The sequence below is a fragment of the Macrobrachium rosenbergii genome, chromosome 33, assembly GCF_040412425.1.
Source record: "Macrobrachium rosenbergii isolate ZJJX-2024 chromosome 33, ASM4041242v1, whole genome shotgun sequence".
Classification (NCBI taxonomy): Eukaryota; Metazoa; Arthropoda; class Malacostraca; order Decapoda; family Palaemonidae; genus Macrobrachium; species Macrobrachium rosenbergii.
In genome coordinates this window covers 6,699,646-6,725,995 of record NC_089773.1, presented here as the reverse complement: position 1 = coordinate 6,725,995, position 26,350 = coordinate 6,699,646, and the positions used below count along the sequence as shown (strand labels likewise).

The window sequence follows — 26,350 nt, the reverse complement described above, 5'->3', positions numbered from 1 at the left end:
CTCTCTCTCTCTCTCTCTCTCTCTCTGCAGGCATTCACGAAAGCAACAAGTGTACAGTTAGGTCTTTATTTTTTTTTTTTTTCACCTACATGCGAGGCAAATTAAGTCAAGCGAAATCCCTTGTCTAATTGCCGACCTGAGAGGCAGAGCAAGATAAAACAAAAAGTAAAATCACTGGTTGGCTCCTTTCTTCCCCCCCCCCAACCCCTCCTCTTCTCTCTCCCATTTGAGACATGATTAAGACACTTTGCAAAATGCACTTTCGTATTCTCTGGTGAACATCCGGTAACGGGAAGTGAGTGTGAGATGTAGAGGGTATTTTGTAGAGTTAAAAGGTTGTAAGATACTCTAGTCTTACGTAAGGGGTACTTTGTGAAAAAAGTAACAAATCGCAAAATGGGTACTTTAAGAAGCAAATAAGCCACTGTTAGCCTGTTGCTAACCTTCAAAAGGTGGGCATCTGCAACTACATGAAAAACAAATCAACAAAAAATGTAAACAGGCCCTTAAATTTGCTAAAACCACAAAACAGAACATGGAGACACCTTCAGCAAACAAATAGCCTACATTACAATCATAATATGCGGGCCCCCTCTCTCTCTCTCTCTCTCTCTCTCTCTCTCTCTCTCTCTCTGTCCTTACGCCCAGATCATTGCACAGACACGGAAAAAATGCCAAATGCCAAGTCCGGGGCACAAACAACTGAACAGAACAAATACCCATTGGGTACAAGAGGGGCGAACGCATAGAGAGAGAGAGAGAGAGAGAGAGAGAGAGAGAGAGAGAGAGAGAGGAACACGTGTGTCTGTAACCACCAGTCCAAACACTTGTCCCTTACAAAAATAGCATCAACTATTCCTTAGGTAATTTGCCTCGAGCGTTAGGCCTGTTATTTTCCCAAATACCCAGGCCTATTATTTTACACAATATTGACAAACTACTAAAGTCGCCAGTACCCCCTTTTAATAAACATTATTAGGACTCCAGGTCTGACAAGACACCTAATGTGAAAACACAGAAAAGACATTTTTAAAGAGACTTTAAAAACTAAAAATAGCAAGTGGAAATATATGGAGCCGAGAGATGGACTAAACGAGGTCCCTTTCAGGCACAAAAGGGGATTAAAATATCGATGACGAAGTAACGATGACGTCGCAAATTCAAAGGTCTGCACATGTAGATAAGACGTTCGGAAGATCTTGGGCGACAGTAACACAAAGCACTCTGAGATAAGAGATTATTTGATTATATTTCGTCATTATCTAAATCTTCAAGTACCCAGTTGCCCTTGGTGGTGTTTAGAGAGAGAGAGAGAGAGAGAGAGAGAGAGAGAGAGAGAGAGAGAGAGAGAGAGAGAGAGAGAGAGAAGCAAACCTATGCTGTGTGTGTGTGTGTGTGTGTGTGTGTGTGTGTGTGTGTGTGTGTGTGTGTGTACCCAAGTGATGCTAGTGCAGCTAATAATCTCAAAAGAACTTTCTTATGCAAAAACCATTCCCAACCCCCTCCCCCTCTCTCCACTTCCCCCTCCCCCCTTAACCATACAGACCCATACACAAGATGGACGAAAATGTGCTCGACCTGTGTTTAAATATACCAGAGAGAGAGAGAGAGAGAGAGAGAGAGAGAGAGAGAGAGAGAGAGAGAGAGAGACACGCCCTTCGGGTCCCTTTCCTCTTGGGAACGGGAGACACCACAAAGGAACTGAGATAATACGGGATTTCGGTCAGATAGAAAGAGGGGTTTAACTGTGTCTGACAGGCAGATCAACTGGCCGAGGGGATTAAGTAGGTTCACTGGGTTGGTAGCGAGGTTAATCAAGGTTAATTAGAGTTTAGGTTTACTGGCAATTAAGGTTAGACTTTCGTCACAGATTGACAACTTGATAATACACATCATACCACAATGACAGGCTGACTGGTTGTGGACTGACTATGCAAACCATATCACAATGACAGACTCATTGGTTATGGACTGACACTTCAAACCATACCACAATGACAGACTGATTGATTATGGACTGACAATACAAACCATACCACAATGACAGACTGATTGGTTATGGACTGACACTGCAAACCATATCACAATGACAGACTGACTGGTTAATGAACTGATAATACAAACCATACCACAATCACTGATTGGTTAATGAACTGAAAATACAAACCACACTGCAATAATTAACTGACTGGTTACTGAACTGATAGCATATATCATACCACAATTATTAAGTGACTGGTTACTGAACTGACAAGAACCATACCACAATAATTGACTGACTGGTCACTGACCTGACAACACAAACCATACAATTATTTTCTGACTGGTTTCTGAAGTGAAAACACAAGCCATACCACAATTATTTTCTGACTGGTTACTGAACTGACAACACAAACCATACCACAGTTATTTTCTGACTGGTTACTAAACTGACAAAAACCATGCCACAATTACTGACTGACTGGTTACTGAATTGAAAGCACAAACCATACCACAATTACTGACTGACTGGTTACTGAAATGAAAACACAATCCATAACACAATTACTGGCTGACTGGTTACTGAACTGACAACACAAACCCTAACACAATTACTGACTGACTGGGTACTGAACTGACAAAAACTGCGCCACAATTACTGACTGACTGGTTACTGAATTGACAACACAAACCATAACACTATTTTCTGACTGGTTACTGAACTGACTACACAAACCATACCACAATTATTTTCTGACTGGTTACTGAACTGACAAAACCCGCGCCACAATTACTGACTGACTGGTTACTGAACTGAAAACACAAACCATACCACAATTATTTTCTGACTGGTTACTGAACTGACAAAAACGGCGCCATAATTACTGACTGACTGGTTGCTTAACTGAAAACACAAACCATACCACAATTATTTTCTGACTGGTTACTGAACTGACAAAAACCGCGCCACAACTGCTGACTGACTGGTTACTGAACTGAAAACACAAACCATACCACAATTATTTTCTGACTGGTTACTGAACTGATAACACAAACCATACCACAATTATTTTGTGACTGGTTACTGAACTGATAACACAAACCATACCACAATTATTTTGTGACTGGTTACTGAACTGACAAACACCGCACCACAATTACTGACTGACTGGTTACTTAACTGACAACACAAACCATACCACAATTATTTTGTGACTGGTTACTGAACTGATAACACAAACCATACCACAATTATTTTGTGACTGGTTACTGAACTGACAAAAACCGCGCCACAATTACTGACTGACTGGTTACTTAACTGACAACACAAACCATACCACAATTATTTTGTGACTGGTTACTGAACTGATAACACAAACCATACCACAATTATTTTGTGACTGGTTACTGAACTGACAAAAACCGCGCCACAATTACTGACTGACTGGTTACTTAACTGACAACACAAACCATACCACAATTATTTTCTGACTGGTTACTGAACTGACAAAACCCGCAGCACAATTACTGACTGACTGGTTACTGAACTTACAAAACAAACCATACCACAATTATTTTCTGACTGGTTACTGAACTGACAACACAATCCATACCACAATGACTGCCTTCCTGCTTTCTATAACCAGATTCAGCTACCTACCACCACGCAAGCCATCCACCCAGGAAACAGCCAAACAACGGAAGAACTGCCTCCGCTCAGACACTCAGACATACAAATCACGACTGCCCAATAAAGCTGTCAAAAAGAAACAAAACACGATTCGGCTGTCAAATCTGATCCTCGCTTTGCACTCAGCCCGAAACAATCGTAAATGAGCCCCGATAACAACTTGAAGAATTTCATTCTGGCGATTTGATATCCAGTCCGCAATAAAAAAAAAATAAAAAAGAGTGGCCCGATAAGTCTGACACGCCAAGGGGTAACGACAGCCACTTTGAAGAGATTAAGTATTTCGGGGCATTTATGTTTATAGAAAGGAAAGTGGGGATTGCTGAATGGCACATGAAGATTATATCCAAGAGTTTTTGGAGGATGTTTAACTGGTTAATGACCGTCAATGGATGTAAATAGGTTTGATAATGTGTCAGAGTTAAAATTTATTATATATATATATGTATATATATATATATATATATATATATATATATATATATATATATATATATATATATATATATATATATATATATATATATATATATATATATATATATATATATATATATAGAGAGAGAGAGAGAGAGAGAGAGAGAGAGAGAGGAGGGGGGGTTAGCCACGTTATGTGATGACGTGAAATACCAATGAAGAATAGTGTAGGGGGGTGGAGGGTAATGAAGAATACTGTACGGGGTGGAGGGGAATTGGCTCTCAATACGCTAAGGGTAAAGGGGTCGGTGGACCCCAGCGTTCCTCCCCTTCCCCCAGGGGGTCAATCCAGACCACATTGCGTCATGTAGCCACCCACCATCTCCTTTGCGAGTCCTGAATGGCTGCCAATCCCGAGGATCTGGTTTTAAGAATCCTCTCTCTCTCTCTCTCTCTCTCCAACGGAACGCCACTCTAGGGCTAATAAAAGTTCAGCCATGCTAAACGTTTCGTACAGCAATGACAGGCATGCTTGGTAATGCGCGCTCGCAAGCACGCATCCGCACACACAAAACCGTACACGGAAATACGTCAACTCGCGCACTACTACATACGCGAGTTCACGTACATTCCAGTACGTACATACAGACACTAAATACGCACACGGCACGTAAATACAGTACGATGACCTTGCATGACAAGAGCCTTGCTGCATCCATCACAACAAACACATATATCACCTGAGCTGCTTAATGAGAATGGCCTCAGAAGTGGGGTGAGGGGAAGATTACGACCTCCTCGAGGGCCTCGTGTTTTGCCCAATCGTATTTTCCCTCGCAGAGTTAGAGTTAGGACTGCTGACATAGGGAAAACAGCAGGCGTGACCCCATCAACTGGTACTCTAAAATACAGCCGTTATGGGGACACTAAACTTTATATGAAAGAATTTCAGCTATAAGCTAGGCTAGCCATGTTTGCCACTCGGCTCAGAGAGAGAGAGAGAGAGAGAGAGAGAGAGAGAGAGAGAGAGAGAGAGAGAGAGAGAGAGAGAGAGAGAGAGAGAATTATGACAAGGCCAACACGGAACACCAACGTTCACTGCCAATTAAATTCTTGGCAAAGGATATTACTATAATGAAGACCAACATTATTATTATTATTATTATTATTATTATTATTATTATTATTATTATTATTATAAATACTCAGACACTCAAATGAATTCAAATGGAATGTCACTGAATTTTGTAAAAGGAAAAAAAAAAAGATTATATTCCAAACTGCACATAAAAATAAACATGATTGCTTACAAAGCCAACGCCAAAATATAAAAAACGCCTCCTGTATCCGGATCCAACCTCAAATTCCCCAAATTTTACAGGCCAAACCCCTAACCTCGCCCCTTCCCCAACTCCCTGTCATTTTAAATTTCATTGGAATCCAAAAATAGCTTCAGATGCCCCCCGAAAACATGAGGGATTCGAAAATGTATATAATTAACAGCATTCGGTATTCCTATGAGAGAGAGAGAGAGAGAGAGAGAGAGAGAGAGAGAGAGAGAGAGAGAGAGAGAGGTCCATTCCAAGTTTAATTCGAAACCTGACGTCACAAAACAGAGGGTCGAAAAATGGGAATAAGGATTGAGAGAGAGAGAGAGAGAGAGAGAGAGAGAGAGAGAGAGAGAGAGAGAGAGAGAGAGAGAGAGAGAGAGAGACATTCCAAGTTTAATTCGAAACCTGACGTCACAAAACAGAGGGTCGAAAAATGGGAATAAGGATTGAGAGGGTCAGAGAGAGAGAGAGAGAGAGAGAGAGAGAGAGAGAGAGAGAGAGAGAGAGAGAGAGAGACATTCCAAGTTTAATTCGAAACCTGACGTCACAAAACAGAGGGTCGAAAAATGGGAATAAGGACAGAGAGAGAGAGAGAGAGAGAGAGAGAGAGAGAGAGAGAGAGAGAGAGAGAGAGAGGTCCATTCAAGTTTAATTGAAACCTGACGTCACAAAACAGAGGGTCGAAAAAATGGGAATAAGGACAGAGAGAGAGAGAAAAAATAAGATAGAGGAGAGAGAGAGAGAGAGAGAGAGAGAGAGAGAGAGAGAGAGGCCCATTCCAAGCTTTATTCGAAACCTGACGTCACAAAACAGAGGGTCGAAAGATAGGGAGTAAGGATTGAGACCTTTTAGAGAGAGAGAGAGAGAGAGAGAGAGAGAGAGAGAGAGAGAGAGAGAGAGAAGGGGGTTGGTGTGGTAAGACTCGACACGTAATGCCTCCAGATGCGGTCTTCCCTGCATGGCCCACTAAACACACGACCGCTTTGCCCCTCTCTGTTCCTTCTTCCTGCCACCACCTCTCTCTCTCTCTCTCTCTCTCTCTCTCTCTCTCTCTCTCTCTCTCTAAAAGGTCTCAATCCTTCCTCCCATTTTTCGACCCTCTGTTTTGTGACGTCAGGTTTCGAATTAAACTTCGAATGGATAATATTTCTCTCTCTCTCTCTCTCTCTCTCTCTCTCTCTCTCTCTCTCTCTCTCTGGAAAAATGAGGAAAAATGCAAAACTTCAACACACGGCGGAAACGAATGAGAGAGAGAGAGAGAGAGAGAGAGAGAGAGAGAGAGAGAGAGAGAGAGAGAGAGAGAGAGAGAGCTTGTGAAAATTTGAAGGGTATAGAAGGAAAATCACAAAGAGAAGTAGAAGCATTAAGTGAGAGAGAGAGAGAGAGAGAGAGAGAGAGAGAGAGAGAGAGAGAGAGAGAGAGAGAGAGAGAGGGGGGGTTTGCAAACCAATGAAACTAGGGACGTCAAAACTCTGGGAATTGAAACTTAGGGACTGAAACTGAAGAAACTGAAACTTATGGGATTGAAACGTGGGGCGTAAAAGCTTAAGACATTGAAACTTGGGGAACTGAAACTTGGGGCGTTGAAACTCGGAGAATTGAAACTTGGGGCGCTGAAATTCGGGGAACTGAAACTTGGGCGTTGAAACTGGGGTAACTGAAACTTATGGCGTTGAAACTCTCGACACCGAAACTCGGGGAATTCAAACTTGGGGAGCTGAAACTCGGGGAATTCAAACTTGGGGAGCTGAAACTCGGGGAGCTGAAACTCGGGGAATTGAAACTTGGGGAATTGAAACTTGGGGAATTGAAACTTGGGGTGTTGAAACTCGGGGAACTGAAACTTTTGCCGCTGAAACTTAAGGCGTTGGAGTTCAGGGCCATTGAAACTTGGGGCGCTGAAACGCTGGGAATCGAAACTCGGCGTTGTAACTCATGGAATTGAAACTGGACGCATTGGTACTCGGGGCGTTGAAACTTCGTGCCACTGAAACTCGAGGAACAAACTTTTGGCGTTGAAACTTTAGCCACGGAAACTCGGGGAACTTGAAGCATTGAAACCAGGAGAATTGAAACTTGAGCCGTTGAAACTTCACGCACTGGAGCTCCGGGCATTGAAACTTGGGGTGTTGAAACTCGAGAAACTGAAACTTGAAGCACTAAAACATGGGGCGATGCTACAGTCATTATCACGGCGTTGTTTTAGACGTACATTCGTCCCATTTAACGAGAGGCCTCACTGAGAGAGAGAGAGAGAGAGAGAGAGAGAGAGAGAGAGAGAGAGAGAGAGAGAGAGAGAGAGAGAGAGAGGAGGAAAGACCGGAAACAAGGATTGGGCTGAAGATCGTATTACCTAAGGGCTGCTGCTGCTGGCTGGCAGAGAGAGAGAGAGAGAGAGAGAGAGAGAGAGAGAGAGAGAGAGAGAGAGAGAGAGAGAGAGACTGACATCCCAGCGATGAATTACCAGTAGTGAATATCCGTTAGCATTATCATACGACGGTAACATGCTACTTATTCCCGCAGTAACTCCTTAACTGCTTATGCTGCTACTGCTACTGCTACTCAGTAGCCGTGTGTGTGTGTGTGTGTGTCCGTAACATCACTGGCGTTCCGTCAGTGGTTCTGTCTCACCTGCATATTAGGCGTCGCTCATTGGCTGCTGGCTGCCATGACAGGAGATGTGGGGGACTGGGCGCCGAAATGTTACGGATGGGCGCCCCTGGATAGCCACGGGCGGGCCCTGGGGCTCTCTCTCTCTCTCTCTCTCTCTCTCTCTCTCTCTCTCTCTCTCAGTGAGTGTGTTGTAGAGATGCGTACGTCATTTTGTGAATACTTGGTATACTTTGTCGAGAAGGATTCCAGCTCTCTCTCTCTCTCTCTCTCTCTCTCTCTCTCTCTCTCTCTCTCTCTCTCTCTCTCCACGCCCCCGGCCACCTGTTGTCGTCACGCTCACACACACACATACACACGCGCACACAAACACACGCATATACACACAAACTATACACGCCCGCACGCCCGCCTACGTCCGATACGCACGACGCCCATCTTCAACTTTTCCTCATCCTCCATTCACTACAAAGTTGCGTCCTTCCTCTCTCCCATCCCGTCCAGGATTCTAGGATCCTCGTGTCCCCTGTTTCATATCCTCCCCCAAAAAAAAAGGTCCTGTAGCAGCCTATCCCAAACTGATGAATTCAGATCTACGGGCGAAGTTGAGTCGTCAATCTTCAACCCTACGCCGCTGCTTTTGTCAACTTGCATTTTCTTAGTTTCAATTTAAGTTTATCATCATTTTCGTCAGTTTTGACAAATTTTGACTTCTCCGTGACCCTCTACACAAAATGTAGCTAAAATGTCTCACACCCTCATTTATACCTAACAAGTATAAAACACTGCCAGATAAGAAACAGAATAAAATAGAATACAGAATTTAGGCCGAGGACCAAGCGCTGTACTTACGAGGTCATTCAGAGCTGAAAGGGATATTAACAGTAAAAAGGTTTGAAAGGTGTAAACCTTGCGGTTGCACTATGACTCAACTACTGTCAGGAGAGGGTGGAAAGGAAGATGGAAGAAAGAGAATATGAACGGAGGTACAGTAAATTGAATAAGAGGGATTGGAAAGAACTTCAAGTAATGCACAGAATAAGAAAAACTCATTTCACACTAAAATAATCATGTCCTTCGTTTATTACTCAACTATGAATCTGACAGTCCTATGCTATACCAACGCAAGGATCTTTTTCAAAGTCCTTCAAACTCTTCCTGTGCCCTACGACAAACCCTCCATGAAATCTCACGGGGTTCCGTCGGGGAAATTTACAGATACCTTGCATTTCAACAAAATAGACAGACAGATACACGGGAAGGCCACTGCCAGAGCTCCAAATTCGTCGAAAGATAAAATTCATCTCAGTATCAAATCAGTAATTACTCTGCCATTTGAATAAGTCTGAAAAAATACTCTGTCATTTCAGTAGGTCTAAAAAAATACTCTGTCATTTGAGTAGGTCTAAAAAAATACTCTGTCATTTGAGTAAGTCTGAAAAAAATACTCAGTCATTAGAATGTCTAAAAAAAAAATACTCGGTAATCTGCATGTCTGAAAAAAATACTCTGTCATTTGAATGTGTAAACAAAATACTCTCATTTGAATATCTAAAAAATACTCTCATTTGAATAAGTCTGAAAAAAATATTCTGTCATTTGAATATCTCAAAAAAATACTGTCATTTCAATGTCTTAAAAAATACTCTCATTTGAATGTCTGAAAAAAACAGTCATTTGAATGTCTGAAAAAAACACTGTAATTTGAATAAGTCTATTAAAAAGATACTGTCATCTGAATAAGTCTGAAATAAAAAAATACTCAACAAAGGCGGAGGGGGGCTGAGAATCGCCCCGAAGGCCTTACCTGTGAACCTGGCTAAGGTGACGACTAGAAGTAGGAGTATGGTGAGTAACGAGGGGTGCGCGTGGGGGGCGCCGCCCCTAGTAGCCTTTGGTGACGCTGCTGTTCTTGCTAGAGTCGACGCCGACGACGACGGCGACACTGACGAAGTAGAAGCAGGAGGAGGACCAGAAGGCTGCTGCTGTTGTTGTTCCTGTTCATCAGCCTTTGTTCGCGCCCTACGACTACTGACGGCGGTGGTGGTGGTAGTAGTGGCTGTCGTGGTGGCGACGCTAGGGCACGGCGAAGGGACGGGATAGTGGTGATTGAGAGTCGCTCCTGCTGCTGCTGCTCCTCCTACAGGAGTTGGACAGGAGGATGGAGTCGAGACGGGCTGGGACGCGGGCGTGGTCTTTCCTCCTCCTCCTCCTCCTCCTAAACTGGCCGCGCCCTTCATTAGTGCGCTACTAGAACACCTACGACAGCGGGCACCGCAGGGGCACTGACAACACCTGCCCCAGCGCCACCTCCCTCGACGCCACCAGGAGCAACAGCAACAGCAGCAGGGCGAGGTGGCTGCTGAAGAAGGCGACGACGACGACGGGGGAGGGGGGCGGGATGATGACGAGCGCTCCGGCTGCTCCTCCTCCTCCTCCTCTTCCTCCGCCTTCTCCTCCTGCAGGAGGGATAAAGGGGGAACGGGAGGAGGCGGCGGCGGCGTCGTCGTGTGGTGAGGACTGACGGAACAACCTGGCGAAGTCGCGGCAGAAGGAGCTGTGAGAGTGGCAGCAGAAGCCGACAAGTCGCTGCCCCAACAACACCCGGAGGACCCACAACCTTTACAGGAGGCGCCGCTGGGCATCTGCTGCTGAAGGTGGCGCTGCTGGTGTAGTAGACTAGGAGGGTGGTGGGACGCTGACGAAGTAGACGGAGGAGGAGTTGGAGGAGGGAAGGAAGGAGTATGAGGATGGACATAATAATGAGGGTGATGCTGAGGACTTCCTCGCCTGCCGCCCTCTAGGCTCTCCTCGGCGCTGCATCCCCGCCAACAGCCTGCAGAAGGGAGGAGAGACAGTGGCCGCTATTAACTTGATTATCACCCAGTGTTTAAATACAATAAATAATTTCCTATAGGCCATTAATATTTTAAGTGTCATAATTCATGGAATTATTAAATACTGACATTCACAACAATACCTTTATATGGATATGAGAGATTTTTCAAAGCTTATCATCAAATCAATGACTAGAGTGAGTAGTATATATATAAAATATATAGTTCACCTCCTATCACACAGTAGGCAAATTATTATTATTATTATTATTATTATTATTATTATTATTATTATTATTATTATTATAAAAACACCTAACGCTCTCTATCAAAATGTCATTCAAACACAGACGTGAAAATACCTATGAAAATTTACCTTAAATATCACATGAACGCAAAAAAAAAAAAAAAAAAATGCCCAACAAGGGGCTACCTAAGCCAGTCCTCACTCTAAAAATAGAACTTAGGTGATCTGGTTCAACTTGAGGTGACGTCACGAGGACCGAACTTGAAGTCTCAAGTCCCAAACGAACGGAGAGAGAGGAAGAGAAAGTTACTATAGATTCAGGAGACGGAAGAAATTCGTGGGTGACGCAACCGCCCCATGACCAGAGCCTTGTCAAGGTTATGAAAAAAAAAAAATACAGAAAGATTTCCTCAATAGACAAACGACACACACACAAACACACACACACACACACACACACACACACAAGGGTTAGGATACAAGCGGTCATGTGGCCACCAAAAGGGTACCAGCAGCAAAAACACGTTCGCGCCGACGCGTGCAATGCCGTTTCCCCTCTGAACGAGCTTCTATGGGCAGGCTGCAAGGCAAAACATGAGGAAAAACGCAGCAGCAGCAGCAGGAGGAGGAGGAGGTGGAGGAGGAGGAGGAGGAGGAAGGTGATGCCACCATGTTGCACATGCAGCGGGTATAGAATGTGCCCGACGAGTTTGCAACACCGGCTGGGACATCGGCGCCTCTCTAAAATAGCGAACGGTCTGGTCTGGCTGGCTGGTGTGTGTGTGTATGTGTACGTGTGTGTGTGTGTGTGTGTCTGTGTGGCACTTCTTGACTGCTGCTGCTGCTGCTGCTCCTCCTCCTCCTCCTTCTACTGCTCGTCTGCTAATACTATGGTCTCTTTAAGACGTCAATATCTAAACATGTTGATTTATAGCAGCTGTGTGATCCACAGGCGATGTTGTATAGTATGATATTTCCTGTCTGCCTCCCTCAGCTGATATAGACGGCGGGCCCTAGACGCCTGTCTGTTCGAAGCTACAGAAGATCCGTCTATTTCAAACAACCATCTTTAGAGATGGGTAGCTGTACCACGATCTATTAAATAGCTGACTGAAGGTAATGGCTCCCATTTACTGATTATTTACCAATTTCTTACAAATTGGTTTGGCTATCATGGACATTTACAAACCCAGGTACAATTTCAAGGTCGAGTTTTGTTTCTCTAAGTTAAAATATTATTCGATCACTTATATTTGCTAATATATCTGGCGTCACATCCCCACTGGTCACAGGTAGTATGCCTTGAATAGATTACTGTATTTGTTGGTCGCCGAACCTTAAAATAAACGACTGTATTTGATGAAGTAACAGGCACACAATTCTGTGTTCAGAAAACGAACGTATGACCTTCCTTCTTGACTGACATCCGGATCCGAAGAGCAGATATCCGGATCAAGAGGCCGAGAAATCCGGTTACAAGAGAAGTGTTCGAGGCGCAGTTGAGCCGCCAGACGGCGTGGCTCCTTCGTGTAAAAGATACCTTCTGCCGGAGGTTAAATCCTCAGAGGGCGCCTTGACACTAACCCCCGGTGTCCCAAAATGACCCAGTGCCCCCCCATTCCTCCCTCCCTTACACACGGGGTACCAGCATCCCCCCTCCCAATCGGTTGAAAATCGCCTGACTAATGGTATACTTCATGTACAATCGATTCTGGCCCTCGTTGTGTACAACATTTTAGTCTACGGTATAAGTTACGTGTGTCCTAAGACGACAAGGAACGTAATAGTGTACCTTACGTAACGCTTAGACGCGCCCGACCTCGCGCATGCGCACTAACAGAACACGAGATCTTGATCGAACTTGTAGGTTAGGCGCCCATTCGAATGTTCAGAGCCATACTGAGGCTTAGGAGCCAGAGAGCCAGACAAAACAGGTATTCCTGGGAGAGAGAGAGAGAGAGAGAGAGAGAGAGAGAGAGAGAGAGAGAGAGAGAGAGAGAGAGAGAGAGGACGGGGGAAGGGGGAGAGTTTTCATCAACATCTACAGAGAGAGAGAGAGAGATTCCCCAACTTCTACGGAGAAAGAGAGGGGTTCCACCAACTTCTACAGAGAGAGAGAGAGAGAGATATTTCACCAATTTCTACAAAAAAAGAGAGAGTGAGTTTCCACCAACTTCTACAAAGAGAGAGAGAGAGAGAGAGAGAGAGAGAGAGAGAGAGAGTTTCCACCCTCTACAAAGAGAGAGAGAGTTTCCACCCTCTACAAAGAGAGAGAGAGAGAGAGTGAGTTTCCACCAACTTCTACAGAGAGAGAGTGAGTTCCCACCAACTTCTACAGAGAGAGAGAGAGAGTGAGTTTCCACCAACTTCTACAGAAAGAGAGAGAGTGAGTTTCCACCAACTTCTACAGGAAGAGAGAGAGAGAGTTTCCACCAACTTCTACAGAGAGAGAGAGAGAGTGAGTTTCCACCAACTTCTACAGAAAGAGAGACAGTGAGTTTCCACCAACTTCTACAGGAAGAGAGAGAGAGAGTTCCCACCAACTTCTACAGAGAGAGAGAGAGAGTGAGTTTCCACCAACTTCTACAGAAAGAGAGAGAGTGAGTTTCCACCAACTTCTACAGGAAGAGAGAGAGAGAGTTTCACCAACTTCTACAGAGAGAGAGAGGAGAGAGAGTGAGTTTCCACCAACTTCTACAGAGAGAGAGAGGGAGAGAGAGTGAGTTTCCACCAACTTCTACAGAGAGAGAGAGGGAGAGAGAGTGAGTTTCCACCAACTTCTACAGAGAGAGAGAGAGAGAGTGAGTTTCCACCAACTTCTACAGAAAGAGAGAGAGTGAGTTTCCACCAACTTCTACAGGAAGAGAGAGAGAGAGTTTCCACCAACTTCTACAGAGAGAGAGAGGGAGAGAGAGTGAGTTTCCACCAACTTCTACAGAGAGAGAGAGTGAGTTTCCACCAACTTCTACAGAAAGAGAGAGAGAGAGTTTCCACCAACTTCTACAGAGAGAGAGAGAGAGAGAGAGAGAGAGAGAGAGAGAGAGAGAGAGAGAGAGAGAGAGAGAGATGAGTTCCCACCGCCTTCAATCTCTTTCTAGAAACCCCATAAAAGACATTTACTCCGTCGATGCTGAGCTACAGAAAACCTATTAATAAAATGTTCGTGAGTACGGGAGGGAAGTGGCGCCCGTGACTTCGTCAGCAGTCCCTGTGGGAACGCCCTCAACTATCCAGGTCCACACCCCCGTCAGGTGGGTTTTCAGTATTATTATTATTATTATTATTATTATTATTATTATTATTATTTATTAGGTCCCTTGTCAGGTCATTATTATTATTATTATAATTATTATTATTATTATTATTATTATTATTATTATTCAGGTCACCATAAGGTCAGATAGGTCAATATTATTATTATTATTAATCATGTCAGATAATGTAACTATTATTATTATTATTATTATTATTATTCAGGTCACCATAAGGTCAGGCAGGTCAATATTATTATTATTATTATTATTATTAGCCAGGTCACCATAAGGTCAGATAGGTCAATATTATTATTATTATTAATCACGTCAGATAAGGTAACATTACTATTATTATTACTATTATTATTATTATTATTATTATTATTATTATTATTATTATCCCAAACAGCCTTTTAACATCTAATTCACAACCACCACAGTCGTCCAACAACCAGGTAATTATGTCGCTGCTCAAGTCAAAACAAGTCAGTTACTTCGTTTTGATAAACACGCAATGTCCAGTGCCCTAAAATACCATTGTTTATTAAAACATCTTGATTTTGAACACAAAAAACAAACTTCCAGTCATGTGACCTAAAGACGACTACACACACACACACACACACACACACACACTACTAAGCAGGCTTCACGTTAGGTCTTAGAACTAATAATACATGTCTTAACGATGACTTTCCAAAGTAAATTACTCTTTAAGACACTAAAAAGTCTTCCGCGTTCGTACACTTAATAATAATAATAATAATAATAATAATAATAATAATAATAATAATAATAATAATAATTAGCCCTTTTTGACCGTCTACGCCAAAGCTGCGACCACCCACAGTCGAGTAAGTATATACCAGGTACAATCGTATGTACATGTATGTAATTATGCAATAATTATATGTATACATATATATACATGTATGTATATATATACATATGTAATTATGTATATGTGAATATAATGTAATAATTTGTATATATATATAGGTATGTAATTTATATCTATATCTATATATATATATTATATAAATATATATATATATATATATATATATGTGTGTATAAATACTGTATGTATATAATATGATGTATATCTATATCTCAAATGATAGGACCAAACATCTCAAAGATAGCCAAAAAAAAAAAAAAAAACTAAGTTGAAGTCTGGCCAAATTGTATGACGCACCCTTCAAACCAAGATTCTATGCCATGGTTAAAGATCTGAGCTAATTATTATTATTCATCTGGAATCGGTCCTAGACTATTTTTGTTCATTTTATATTCCCTGGTTCATTTACTCATCTCCTTTTCCTATGTCTCTCTCTCTCTCTCTCTCTCTCTCTCTCTCTCTCTCTCTCTCTCTCTCTCTCTCTCTCTGTAGATTCCACTTTGGAGCCCTCTAGGGTTTATCAGCTGAAGAGTTAAAGAAAGAAAGATAGGTTGCTGCAATTCTCGTCAAATTTCTAGCATTCAGCCAAGAATCTTACGGGCTTGGAGTCACTGAATCACATTTGAAGGTGATTCTTCCACAGCATCAAATCGTCTTAGAATCATATTTCAGGCGATACTTGTACAACACCTTGCAAAATCGTCTCTGCAAATCGTCTTAGAATCACAGAATCATATTACAGGTGATACTTGTACAACATCTTAAAAGAATTATCTCTGCAAATCGTCTTAGAATCACATTTCAGGTGATACGTGTACAACATCTTGCAAAATCATCTCTGCAAGTCGCCTTAGAATCACACAATCACATTTCGGGTGATACTTGTACAACATCTTGCAAAATCTTCTCTGCAAGTCGTCTTACAACCACAGAATCATATTTCAGGTGACACTTGTACATCATCTTGCAAAATCGTCTCGGTATCAATGAATCAGAATTGAAGGTATATCTTGCAGAAAACCTTCGAATATATTTTGTGGCAAGTTGATGCCCGGCCAGTTCCCGAAAGCGATACTGTGCAACCCAACTGGTAGAGAGGGCCCATACAAACGTATGTAATTAATCGTTTGCAGAAAAACACAAACTATGTCCGTTTCACAAAGCCTACAGAGGCTGAATAAGGCTAAATGATCTTGTGACCTGACAAACGACCAGTTCTACAAAAAAATACCTTTTACCTCCTCTATAGACGCAGACAAAGGCACAAACAGACTAAACTGTAGTACTGTTTTTTAATGGGGCAATCCTGACTGATCTAATATTAAACAAAATATATATTTTCTGATCATGTTTTTATGATGAAATTTGAGCTGTTAGGACAAGCACTGGAGCACCGACGGCTATCCAGCCTCTCTGACTCTTATCACCGTCGTAGTTCGAGTGGTTGGACAGCAAAAATAAAGCTCTAGAAAATAAAAGATGAAGGATTAAGGATCTAAAGGTGGAATTCAGGCTCTGACATCCAAAATTTCAGAAAAAATCTTGAATATTCTCTGTGACCCCAGGATTAGCCTACACGTGGAGAGACAAAGTGACCCAAAAAATCTCACCTACTCTCACCCCCACACCCCCTCCCCAACCTCCTCTTAGCAAGTGTGTCTGTCTGTCTGTCTGTTCGTACTTGAGAGACAGACATAACCCCAAAACCCCTATCAGACGGGAGACTGCATCACCCCAATCTGGTTCTGTATCGACCATATAATGAAGCCAACTAAAGGTCTTTTAAGCATACACGCACGGAATGGTTCGTTCGGGAGAGGAAGCGCGCGCGCGCAAACGGTTCTACCATATAAGAAAAAATGAGAGGGAAAGTGTAAAGAAGGTTTGGCTGTTACTTGAGTCGTTTTAGGAAAGGCTGATTTGTCGGGTGGGGTTTTTTCATGTGTAGGCAATATGAGAGGTTTTCAGTAATTTTGTGTGTGTGTGTGTGTGTGTGTGTGTGTGTGTGTGTGTGTGTGTATATATATTAGTGTATATATATATATATATATATATATATATATATATATATATATATATATATATATATATATATATATATATATATATATATATATATATATATATATATTATATATATATATATAAATATTTATTTATTTGAATTAATTTTATCATCACCGTGATTCATATACAAGAACTAAACTACAAATGCCATTTATAGGCTTCCTCTTCATATATATGAGAATATATTATTTATATATATAGAGCGAATTGGATATTAGAGGACATTTGTAGCTATATATATATTTTACATATATATATATATATATATATATATATATATATATATATATATATATATATATATAATGTCCAGTATCCCTAATAACCCAATTTAAATAATATCCTATTTACTTATAACCATACGGGATTCAAGCGTCATAGTAACACATTTAGGTGTGTGTATGGATCCCTAAGAGTGCGTCCACCCTACAATAACGCTTGTCATAAACACAAGTCGACAAATTATCGCATACAGGCTGAGAACAAATCGACGATCTTCAGTAGAGAATAAACCTGTCAAATAATGGATAATAGTCTGAAGCCCTGGTCAGGACTACCACCAGTAAGTCGGTGACTTTTTCTGAACATGTTTGTGATGTGTGCAACAAACTGTCAATATGTCTGAAATATTTTAACTGTGTTCAACATGTTGATGATGTGTGTGCAACAAATTGCCAACAAGCCTATGACATGTTTTAACTGTATTTAACACGTTGGTGATGTGTGTGCAACAAATTGCCAACATGCCTATGACATGTTTTAACTGTATTCAACATGTTGGTGACGTGTGTGCAACAAATTGCAACGTGTCTATGACAAGTTTTAACTGTATTCAACATGTTATTGATGTATGCACAAGTTACCAACATGTTTATGACATTTTTTGTGTATCCAACATGTTTGTGATTTGTGCATGACAAGTTACCAATGTGTTTATGACTCATATATTACTGTAGTGTAAACGCGCCCTAAGTTCTCTAGGTACATAAAAAATTCATCCTTGAAATGTAAGTAAAATACAAAAAGGTCCCACTCTCTCTACCCCCCCCCTACCGCCGTTATTATATACTATTAGCAAAATTACATGGTTAAAGAGATGGAAGAATTTCTCGCGAATAATAAAAAAAAATACGTTCTCTGAAATGTGCTAAAAAATGAAGAAAAAGTAATTGCTAATCACTTGGAGATAGAGCTATTTCAAGGTATAAGTATCTCCACAAATTTCTTTTAAAAAATTACAGTAATTTCTCATTGCTTGTGGAAATTTGATCTAAAATTCACTTCTTTACAGTCTTTGAAAATTTGTGAAAAACAAGTTTTCGCAAATCTGATGCTAAAACAAACTGCTTACCTATAGAAGCCTGGCATATTTCTCTCTCTCTCTCTCTCTCTCTCTCTCTCTCTCTCTCTCTCTCTCTCTCTCTCTCTCTCTCTCTCTCTCTCTCTCTCTCTCTCTCTCTCATGCATAAACGCTATTCTGATCTATAAGAGACTGGTAAATTCTCTCTTTCTCTCTCATGCATAAAAGCTATTCTGATCTATAAGAGCCTGGTAAATTTTCTCTCTCTCTCTCTCTCTCTCTTTATCTATAAGAGCCTGGTAAATTCTCTCTCTCTCTCTCTCTCGATTTAATAATGACATGATAGAGCACCCTTGCATGTACAGTTTGTGATATTAACCAGTTATAAATCTCTCTCTTCCTCCTGAGAGAGAGAGAGAGAGAGAGAGAGAGAGAGAGAGAGAGAGAGAGAGAGAGAGAGAGAGAGAGAGAGCCGAAGGAGGCCACAGACGAGAGGAGCTCCAGAAGGCGTAGGCCCTCCCAAAAGACTTTTCGGCCGGATTCCTACTTTCTCTTCCACAGACTGGCAGGAGAGGGCGGGAGGGTGTTGGGAGGGGTCCCCGCATCGCCTACCTTGGCATTTGACACTGCGAGAAGGGAACCACTCCACTCAACGCCCCAACCCTCATTCCCCTTCCTCTCTCTCTCTCTCTCTCTCTCTCTCTCTCTCTCTCTCTCTCTCTCTCTCTCTCTCTCTCTCTTATAATACACGTCGCAATTCTAACTCTGGAACAGAACCTCATTGCTGGAATTCTCATACACAAGGCCTCGACGAGGTAATCCCCCTTCCTTGGAGAACCTCCCTCTCTCTCTCTCTCTCTCTCTCTCTCTCTCTCTCTCTCTCTCTCTCTCTCTCGTGAAACACAACCTTATGGCCAGAATTCACATACTCGCATGCCTCTATGAGGTAATTCCCCATTCTCGGAGAACTTCTAAAACTCACTCTCTCTCTCTCATGAAACAGAACCTTATAGCCAGAATTCACAAACAGGAAGACCTCGACGAGGTAACCTCCCAGCCTCGGAAGGCTCTCTCTCTCTCTCTCTCTCTCTCTCTCTCTCTCTCTCTCTCTCTCTCTCTCTCAGAAATGAGAGAGGGGAGGATCCTAATTAGAACATCTTCCCAATTCTTAAAGCAAGTAATTTTATCAAAAACTTCGAGACGTCAGTACCAAATCTACAATATAACAAAATCTGAAATATAACAATCTAAAATATAACAAAATCTAAAATATAACAAAACAATCTCCAAATAGTCTTCTAAAATGATAAAGATGAGATACAGTTAATTGAAAGATTCACAAATTAATGTCAATCTACGCTATTTGCAACAAAAACTATGAAAAGGGTGTAGTACACTGAATTCAAAAGCGCCCTAATCGTGAAAAAAATGGATAAAAGTAAATTTAAGTGAATTCCAAATTACTAAATGAAAATTATATTTGAAGGGAGAGAGAAGTTCAAACAACACGAAAACAAAAGTGTTTTAGAAAAGAAACGCCAAAATGCTTATTGAAAAATAAACTAAAAAAATGCGCCGCAGTTTCTTCGGCGCAATCGAGTTTCCTGTACAGCGTATAATGCTGGTGAAACTCTCAGCCACAGCCAGGTGGTGGCCTGTGTTGTTGGCACCTGCAGCGATGCCAGACGCACGATCATGGCTAACTTTAACCTTAAATAAAAAAAAATCTACTGAGGCTCGAGGGCTGCAATTTGGTGTGCTTGATGATTGGAGGGTGGATGATCAGCATACCAATTTGCAGCCCTCTAGCCTCAGCAGTTTTTAAGATCTGAGGGCGGACAGAAAAAGTGCGGACGGACAGAGAAAGCTGGCACAATAGTTTTCTTTGACAGAAAACTTAAACTAATTAGCCTACAAGTGGAAATATTCAAATTCACAACAAAACCGAATATTTCACGATTAAACCCTACAAAAAAAAATTGAAAAAATTATATACGTAAAGAAAAACCTATAAAAAAAAACATACGTTGACCTCCCCAATGACGACAAAACCTGCCCAGCACCGATCGTGACTAACCGGGCAAAAACTGCCCCTGGACACTGGCGCCCAGGTAAACACCAAATACCCAGATTTCCGACATACCAAACGTGCCCTGGGCATAGAGCTTGCTACTTCTTCTTCTTCTTCTCTTAAACTTAATGCCCCCCACCTCCCACCACCCTCCTACTCCTCCAGATGCCCCATGGGGGGAGAGGGGGGGGCACAAGATCAGGTGTAACGGGATTTCGGATCTTTTGGCCGAGAGAGAAGTTGGGTCATACACATATGACCTTTGGCATTGATAATCAGGTCCTGGGCACTGGTGGTTTTGTCTTTGTTTTGGACGCGATTTTTCTATAAATATCCTCAGAGAGAGAGAGAGAGAGAGAGAGAGAGAGAGAGAGAGAGAGAGAGAGAGAGAGAGAGAGAGAATTTTAAAATCATGTAACATTACAAGCAGTTGATATGTGTCCCTTAATATATGATAAAATAGATTAATATTATTATTAACAATGACAAATAACCAACAACTGCCGTGTTTGTATTTGGTGGTATACAGTTACTGGCCAACGCTAAGATTCTCATTAATTCCAAGCACGTCCTGACTAGGATAGTCTGATTCCATTGGTTCTGGTGCGTAACAGAGCATACACAAACACACACACACATATTCTATATATATATATATATATATATATATATATATATATATATATATATATATATATATATATATATATATACATAAATTACATATATTTATTTATACTCATAAGAAAATAAGTACATAACAGAATGCAATGTACAGCAAAATTCTTATAAAATATAAAAAAAAAAATGTATATACGCTGTTACATAACTGTTGCAGTCTGTGGCCCCGAGGAGAGAGGGAGATTGGGATGGCGGGAGTGGGTGGAAATAATAGCCTCCCCCCCTCCCACCCACGGGGGAGGGGAGGGGAAACAGTACAGACCCCAAGACCAAACCGGACAATGAAATCTGAGAGAGAGAGAGAGAGAGAGAGAGAGAGAGAGAGAGAGAGAGAGAGAGAGAGAGAGAGAGAGAGAGAGGCTGACAAAACAACGACTCGAAATTAAGAGAAAATTGTTTTGATCGAATTGTAAAACGCAAACAAAACGTCGAGAGGAATGAAGAGAAACGGCAGGATAGGAGAAAGGAAAAAGAGAAATAAGAATAAGACAAAGGAAAATGAGAAATAAGAGTAAGAGACGAGAGAAAATACCTCGAGAGAAATATGAGAAATGAGTCAAGGAGTCAATATAGCAGAACGGAGGGAACACACTCCTAGCTGAAGGTAAGGAGAGAGAGAGAGAGAGAGAGAGAGAGAGAGAGAGACTCACTCTGGAGGGCGTGAGGTAAGCGTGAGAAGGCCCCCAGGCCACCCACCGAAACACAGTTTTCCTGACCCCCACCCCCAACTTCCACCCACAACAAACGGCCCACCCCACCCCGTAGGGAGATTTTCAATGTGACTCCCGTATGCTAGAGAAGTCTTCCCCTATTGGGAGGTTTTTTTTTCTGATCTGACTGTTCTAGAGTTATTTCTCTGTATGTGACTCCTTACTGGAGAATGTTTTTTTTATGACTGTGAACTGACGATGTTCTCTCTCTAACTTCCTCCTACAAGTGTTTTCCCCATTTGAAGGTTCCTACTACAGAGCTTTTTTTTTGCATGTAGAGGTTTTTTTCTGCCTGTGACTCAAGCAGAAGTTTTTCCTGCTTGTAACTACTTAACCAAAGGTTTTTCCTGCTTGTAACTACTTAACCAGGGTTTTTTTTTTCTTTAGTAACCAGGGGTTGTTTCTGCTTGTAACTACTTAACCAGAGGTTTTTCCTGCCTGTAACTACTTAACCAGAGGTTTTTTCTGCCTGTAACTACCTTACCAGAGGTTTTTTCTGCCTGTAACTATCTAACCAGAGGTTTTTTCCTTTGTAACTACTTAACCAGAGGTTTTTTCCTTTGTAACTACTTAACCACAGGCTTTTTCTGCTTGCAACTATCTAACCAGAGGTTTTTTCTGACAGTGACTCCTTAACCAGAGGGTTTTTCTGCTTGTAACTCCATAAGGGGTTTTTTCCTGCCTGTAACTACTTAACCAGATTTTTTCTGACTCCTTAACCAGAGGTTTTTTCTGCCTGAGACTCCTTAACCAGAGGCTTTTTCTGCATGTAATTCTTTAACCGTGTTCCTTATGCCCTTGATTTCATACAATGGAGTTTTTTTTTGTCTGTGACCCCGAACCAACAATGACCTCCAACCCAGCAGCCAAAGTTTTTTCTCAGTCCACAACGATCCTACCGTCCAAAAAAGGAAAAACACTGCCAGTTAGATGGACCCCTCTAATCAGTTCGAGATGGTCACTTGAGAGCACTGAAGCTTCTGGACAAAAATCAATTCCAAAGGGCCGTTTATGGATTACTACTACTGAGTACTTTCTCACCCATTTCGGGTTTTAGGAGCACTTTCTGATCCATTTCAGGTCTGAAATTGAAGTGGCCTTATGCCAACACGGGCTCCTGTTCCTGGGGAAGCCTCACAGACCATCGACTCCGAGGAAACTTGGAGTTTAATGAACTTTTCTTTGCTAACAGCTGACCTAACCTGTGCCAACACTTGACCTTTGACCTTCCTTGACCTTTGATCTCCCCCAATAACGGATCTAATCGTGGACTGGACCCAATGAGAAATACAGTGATCGATGCTGAGAGAGAGAGAGAGAGAGAGAGAGAGAATATCTTATGAATGGTTTGACCCCAACGGGGCATAAAGATTGCCTCCTCGAGGTCCTCCCGTTTTGATGATGTGAATGAAGACTCTCTCTCTCTCTCTCTCTCTCTCTCTCTCTCTCTCTCTCTCTCTCCAGCGACCCATAACAATCGTCCAACAACTGGGTACCTAATTCACTTGCTTGGGTCAAAAGTGGTCCTCACTGGATTTGAGAGAAACCAACCCACGACAGAGAGAGAGAGAGAGAGAGAGAGAGAGAGAGAGAGAGAGAGAGAGAGAGAGAGAGAGAGAGAGAAACATCAACGACCTTTCCATATTAAGACCCGAACTTAGCTTACCTGTAGTCCCACAGGTACACACACACACACACACAGAGCTAGAAGGAAGAGAAGAGTCGACTGCATTTCACCCCTAATATAGAAGACGACTTCTCTCACCCGTGTTTATCAACACCTGGTCTCATTCCACACTCCCCCCCCCCTCCCCCCAAAACCCCTGTGAGGCGAGTGCAGTTCCGTGGACAGGAGAGCCTTCTTTTCTTTCAGTTCTAATAATTATTTTTATTTTATTATTTTTTCTTTTATTTCTGTTAATTTTATGTTAAATGTTTCTTCGAGTGGTTTCCTGAAGTCTGGGAATGGTTTGTTGGTACCCTGTGGATGGTTCATAGTCAGTCCGAGTTACTGAGAGAGAGAGAGAGAGAGAGAGAGAGAGAGAGAGAGAGAGAGAGAGAGAGAGAGAGAGAATGTAATTGCAAACTGATGAATGCAGCCAGTTTTTTTTTTTTTTAGGAAGAGCCTCGTATTCAGTGTAATTTACTATTGCAAATGATCACTCAGTCCCATAATGTTAATAATCATAATAATAATAATAATTTAATAATAATAATAATAATAATAATATCTGTTTTGGGAAAACTGGAAGGTTAGACAGGCCTGCGGGTAACAAGGCGTGTATGTAAAATCAATATAAATATTTCTCTCTCTCTCTCTCTCTCTCTCTCTCTCTCTCTCTCTCTCTCTCTCTCTCTCTCTCTCTCTCTCTCTCTCTCTCTCTCTATATATATATATATATATAAATCAATATATATATATATATATATATATTTATATATATATACATTATATATATATATATATATATATATATATATATATATATATCTTCTTCTTCCTTTAATGTGCTTTTTTCCCATTTTTGTATGGGGTAAGCACGATGCCTTCTTTGAAGGACTTTTGATTTGGCTTTGGGGTAGACCGTACATATATATATATACATACATATATATATATATATATATATATATATATATAATATATATATATATATATATATATATATATATATATATATATATATATATATATATATATATATATATATATATATATATATATATATTTAAAAGTATATATGTATACATGTGTGTGGGTGTGTATATGTACATACATATACACACATGTATGTGTATAATACAATAGTGTGTATATATATACGTGAATATATAAATATATACATACATACACATACATGCATAAACGTGACTACACCTTCACTAACAACACAAATGCACTCTCATACAGACAGACACACACGCAAACACACACACACACCCCACCCACGAGAAATTTCTTCACAAACGCTTAATGACACAAGTTTACCATAAATAACCCGACATTAAACCCCCCCCCAGCGACCTTCCAGAGCCAAAGCAGTTACGTAAAAAAAACGCGACAACAACTGACTCTGAAGTTGTTGAAGCGTTCTGAAGTGTAATTATTGCTTCTTACGTAGCATGACTTTCTACCTCTTACAAGAGGAGCGAGAATTACACCTCGGCCAATTACGACTAATCATTCCTGGCTTGCTGCTGCTGCTGCTCTGCTCCTGCCTCGCCCGGATTTCGACACTTTGCAATCACTGGCAGTTGGCAATGTCAAGCTTGAGTGTCGTAGAATAGAATACAGAATTTAAGGCCAGGCGATGGGACCTATGAGGTCATTCGGCGCTGAGAGGGAAAAGTATACCTTAGTTTAACCAGACCACTGAGCTGATTAACAGCTCTCCTAGGGCTGGCCCGAAGGATTAGGTTTATTTTACGTGGCTAAGGACCAATTGGTTACCTAGCAACGGGACCTACAGCTTATTGAGGAATCCGAAACTGAGAGTAAAAATATCTGAGAGGCGGAGAACCTGGTGGTTGCACTATAAATCAATTGCTAGGAGAGGGTTGAGGTGAGTAAGATGAAAGAGAATATGAACGGAGGTACAGTAAAATAAATGTAAGGGGTTACAGCTAGGGACGCTGCAAAGAAAAATTAACTGTATTCCGTTTTTTTAATGTAAGCGACCACCACCGGCTATATCAGTTCCTCACTGAATGGGTAGGTATCGTTCTCAGCTAGCACTCTGCTGGCAGCGAGTTCGATTCTCCGACCGGCCAATGAATTAGAAGAATTTATTTCTGCTGATAGAAATTCATTTCTCGTTATAATGTGGTTCGGATTCCACAATAAACTGTAGGTCCCGCTGCTGGGAAACCAATTGGTTCTTAGCCACGTAAAATAAACCTAATCCTTCGGGCTAGTCCTAGGAGAGCTGTTAATCAGCTCAGTGGGTCTGGTTAAACTAAGGTATACTTAATTAACTTAACCACCAGTTATAACTAGCTGGCAAACTGACTGGCACTGGTTGTGAATGGCTAGCGCTTGTCAGATAACTGGTTAGTGCACCTGACGTTAAAGCTTTACGACATTACTAAGTCATAAAAATTGGTTATAAGTCGTTATAACATTGACAAATGTCTAGCCCCTTTCATACGAACGACTAAAACTTGTTAAAACTGGCTAGCACAGACCTGACACTTTAGAAACACTTTTCAACTCACAACTGAAAACGCAATGACGTCATATAACTGGTTAGCATC

General features: G+C 41.5%; 1 protein-coding gene across 2 annotated transcripts in view; it reads right to left on the bottom strand.

Moving 5' to 3' along the window:
- The window catches only part of LOC136855865 (uncharacterized), a 91,115-nt gene that overhangs the window by 45,401 nt on the left and 19,364 nt on the right, over positions 1 to 26,350 (bottom strand). For both annotated transcript variants that reach the window (XM_067133257.1, XM_067133258.1), the window contains one exon: positions 9,836 to 10,864. In XM_067133257.1, the coding sequence (XP_066989358.1) occupies positions 9,836 to 10,864 (1,029 nt within the window). The remainder of the gene's footprint in view (positions 1 to 9,835; positions 10,865 to 26,350) is intronic.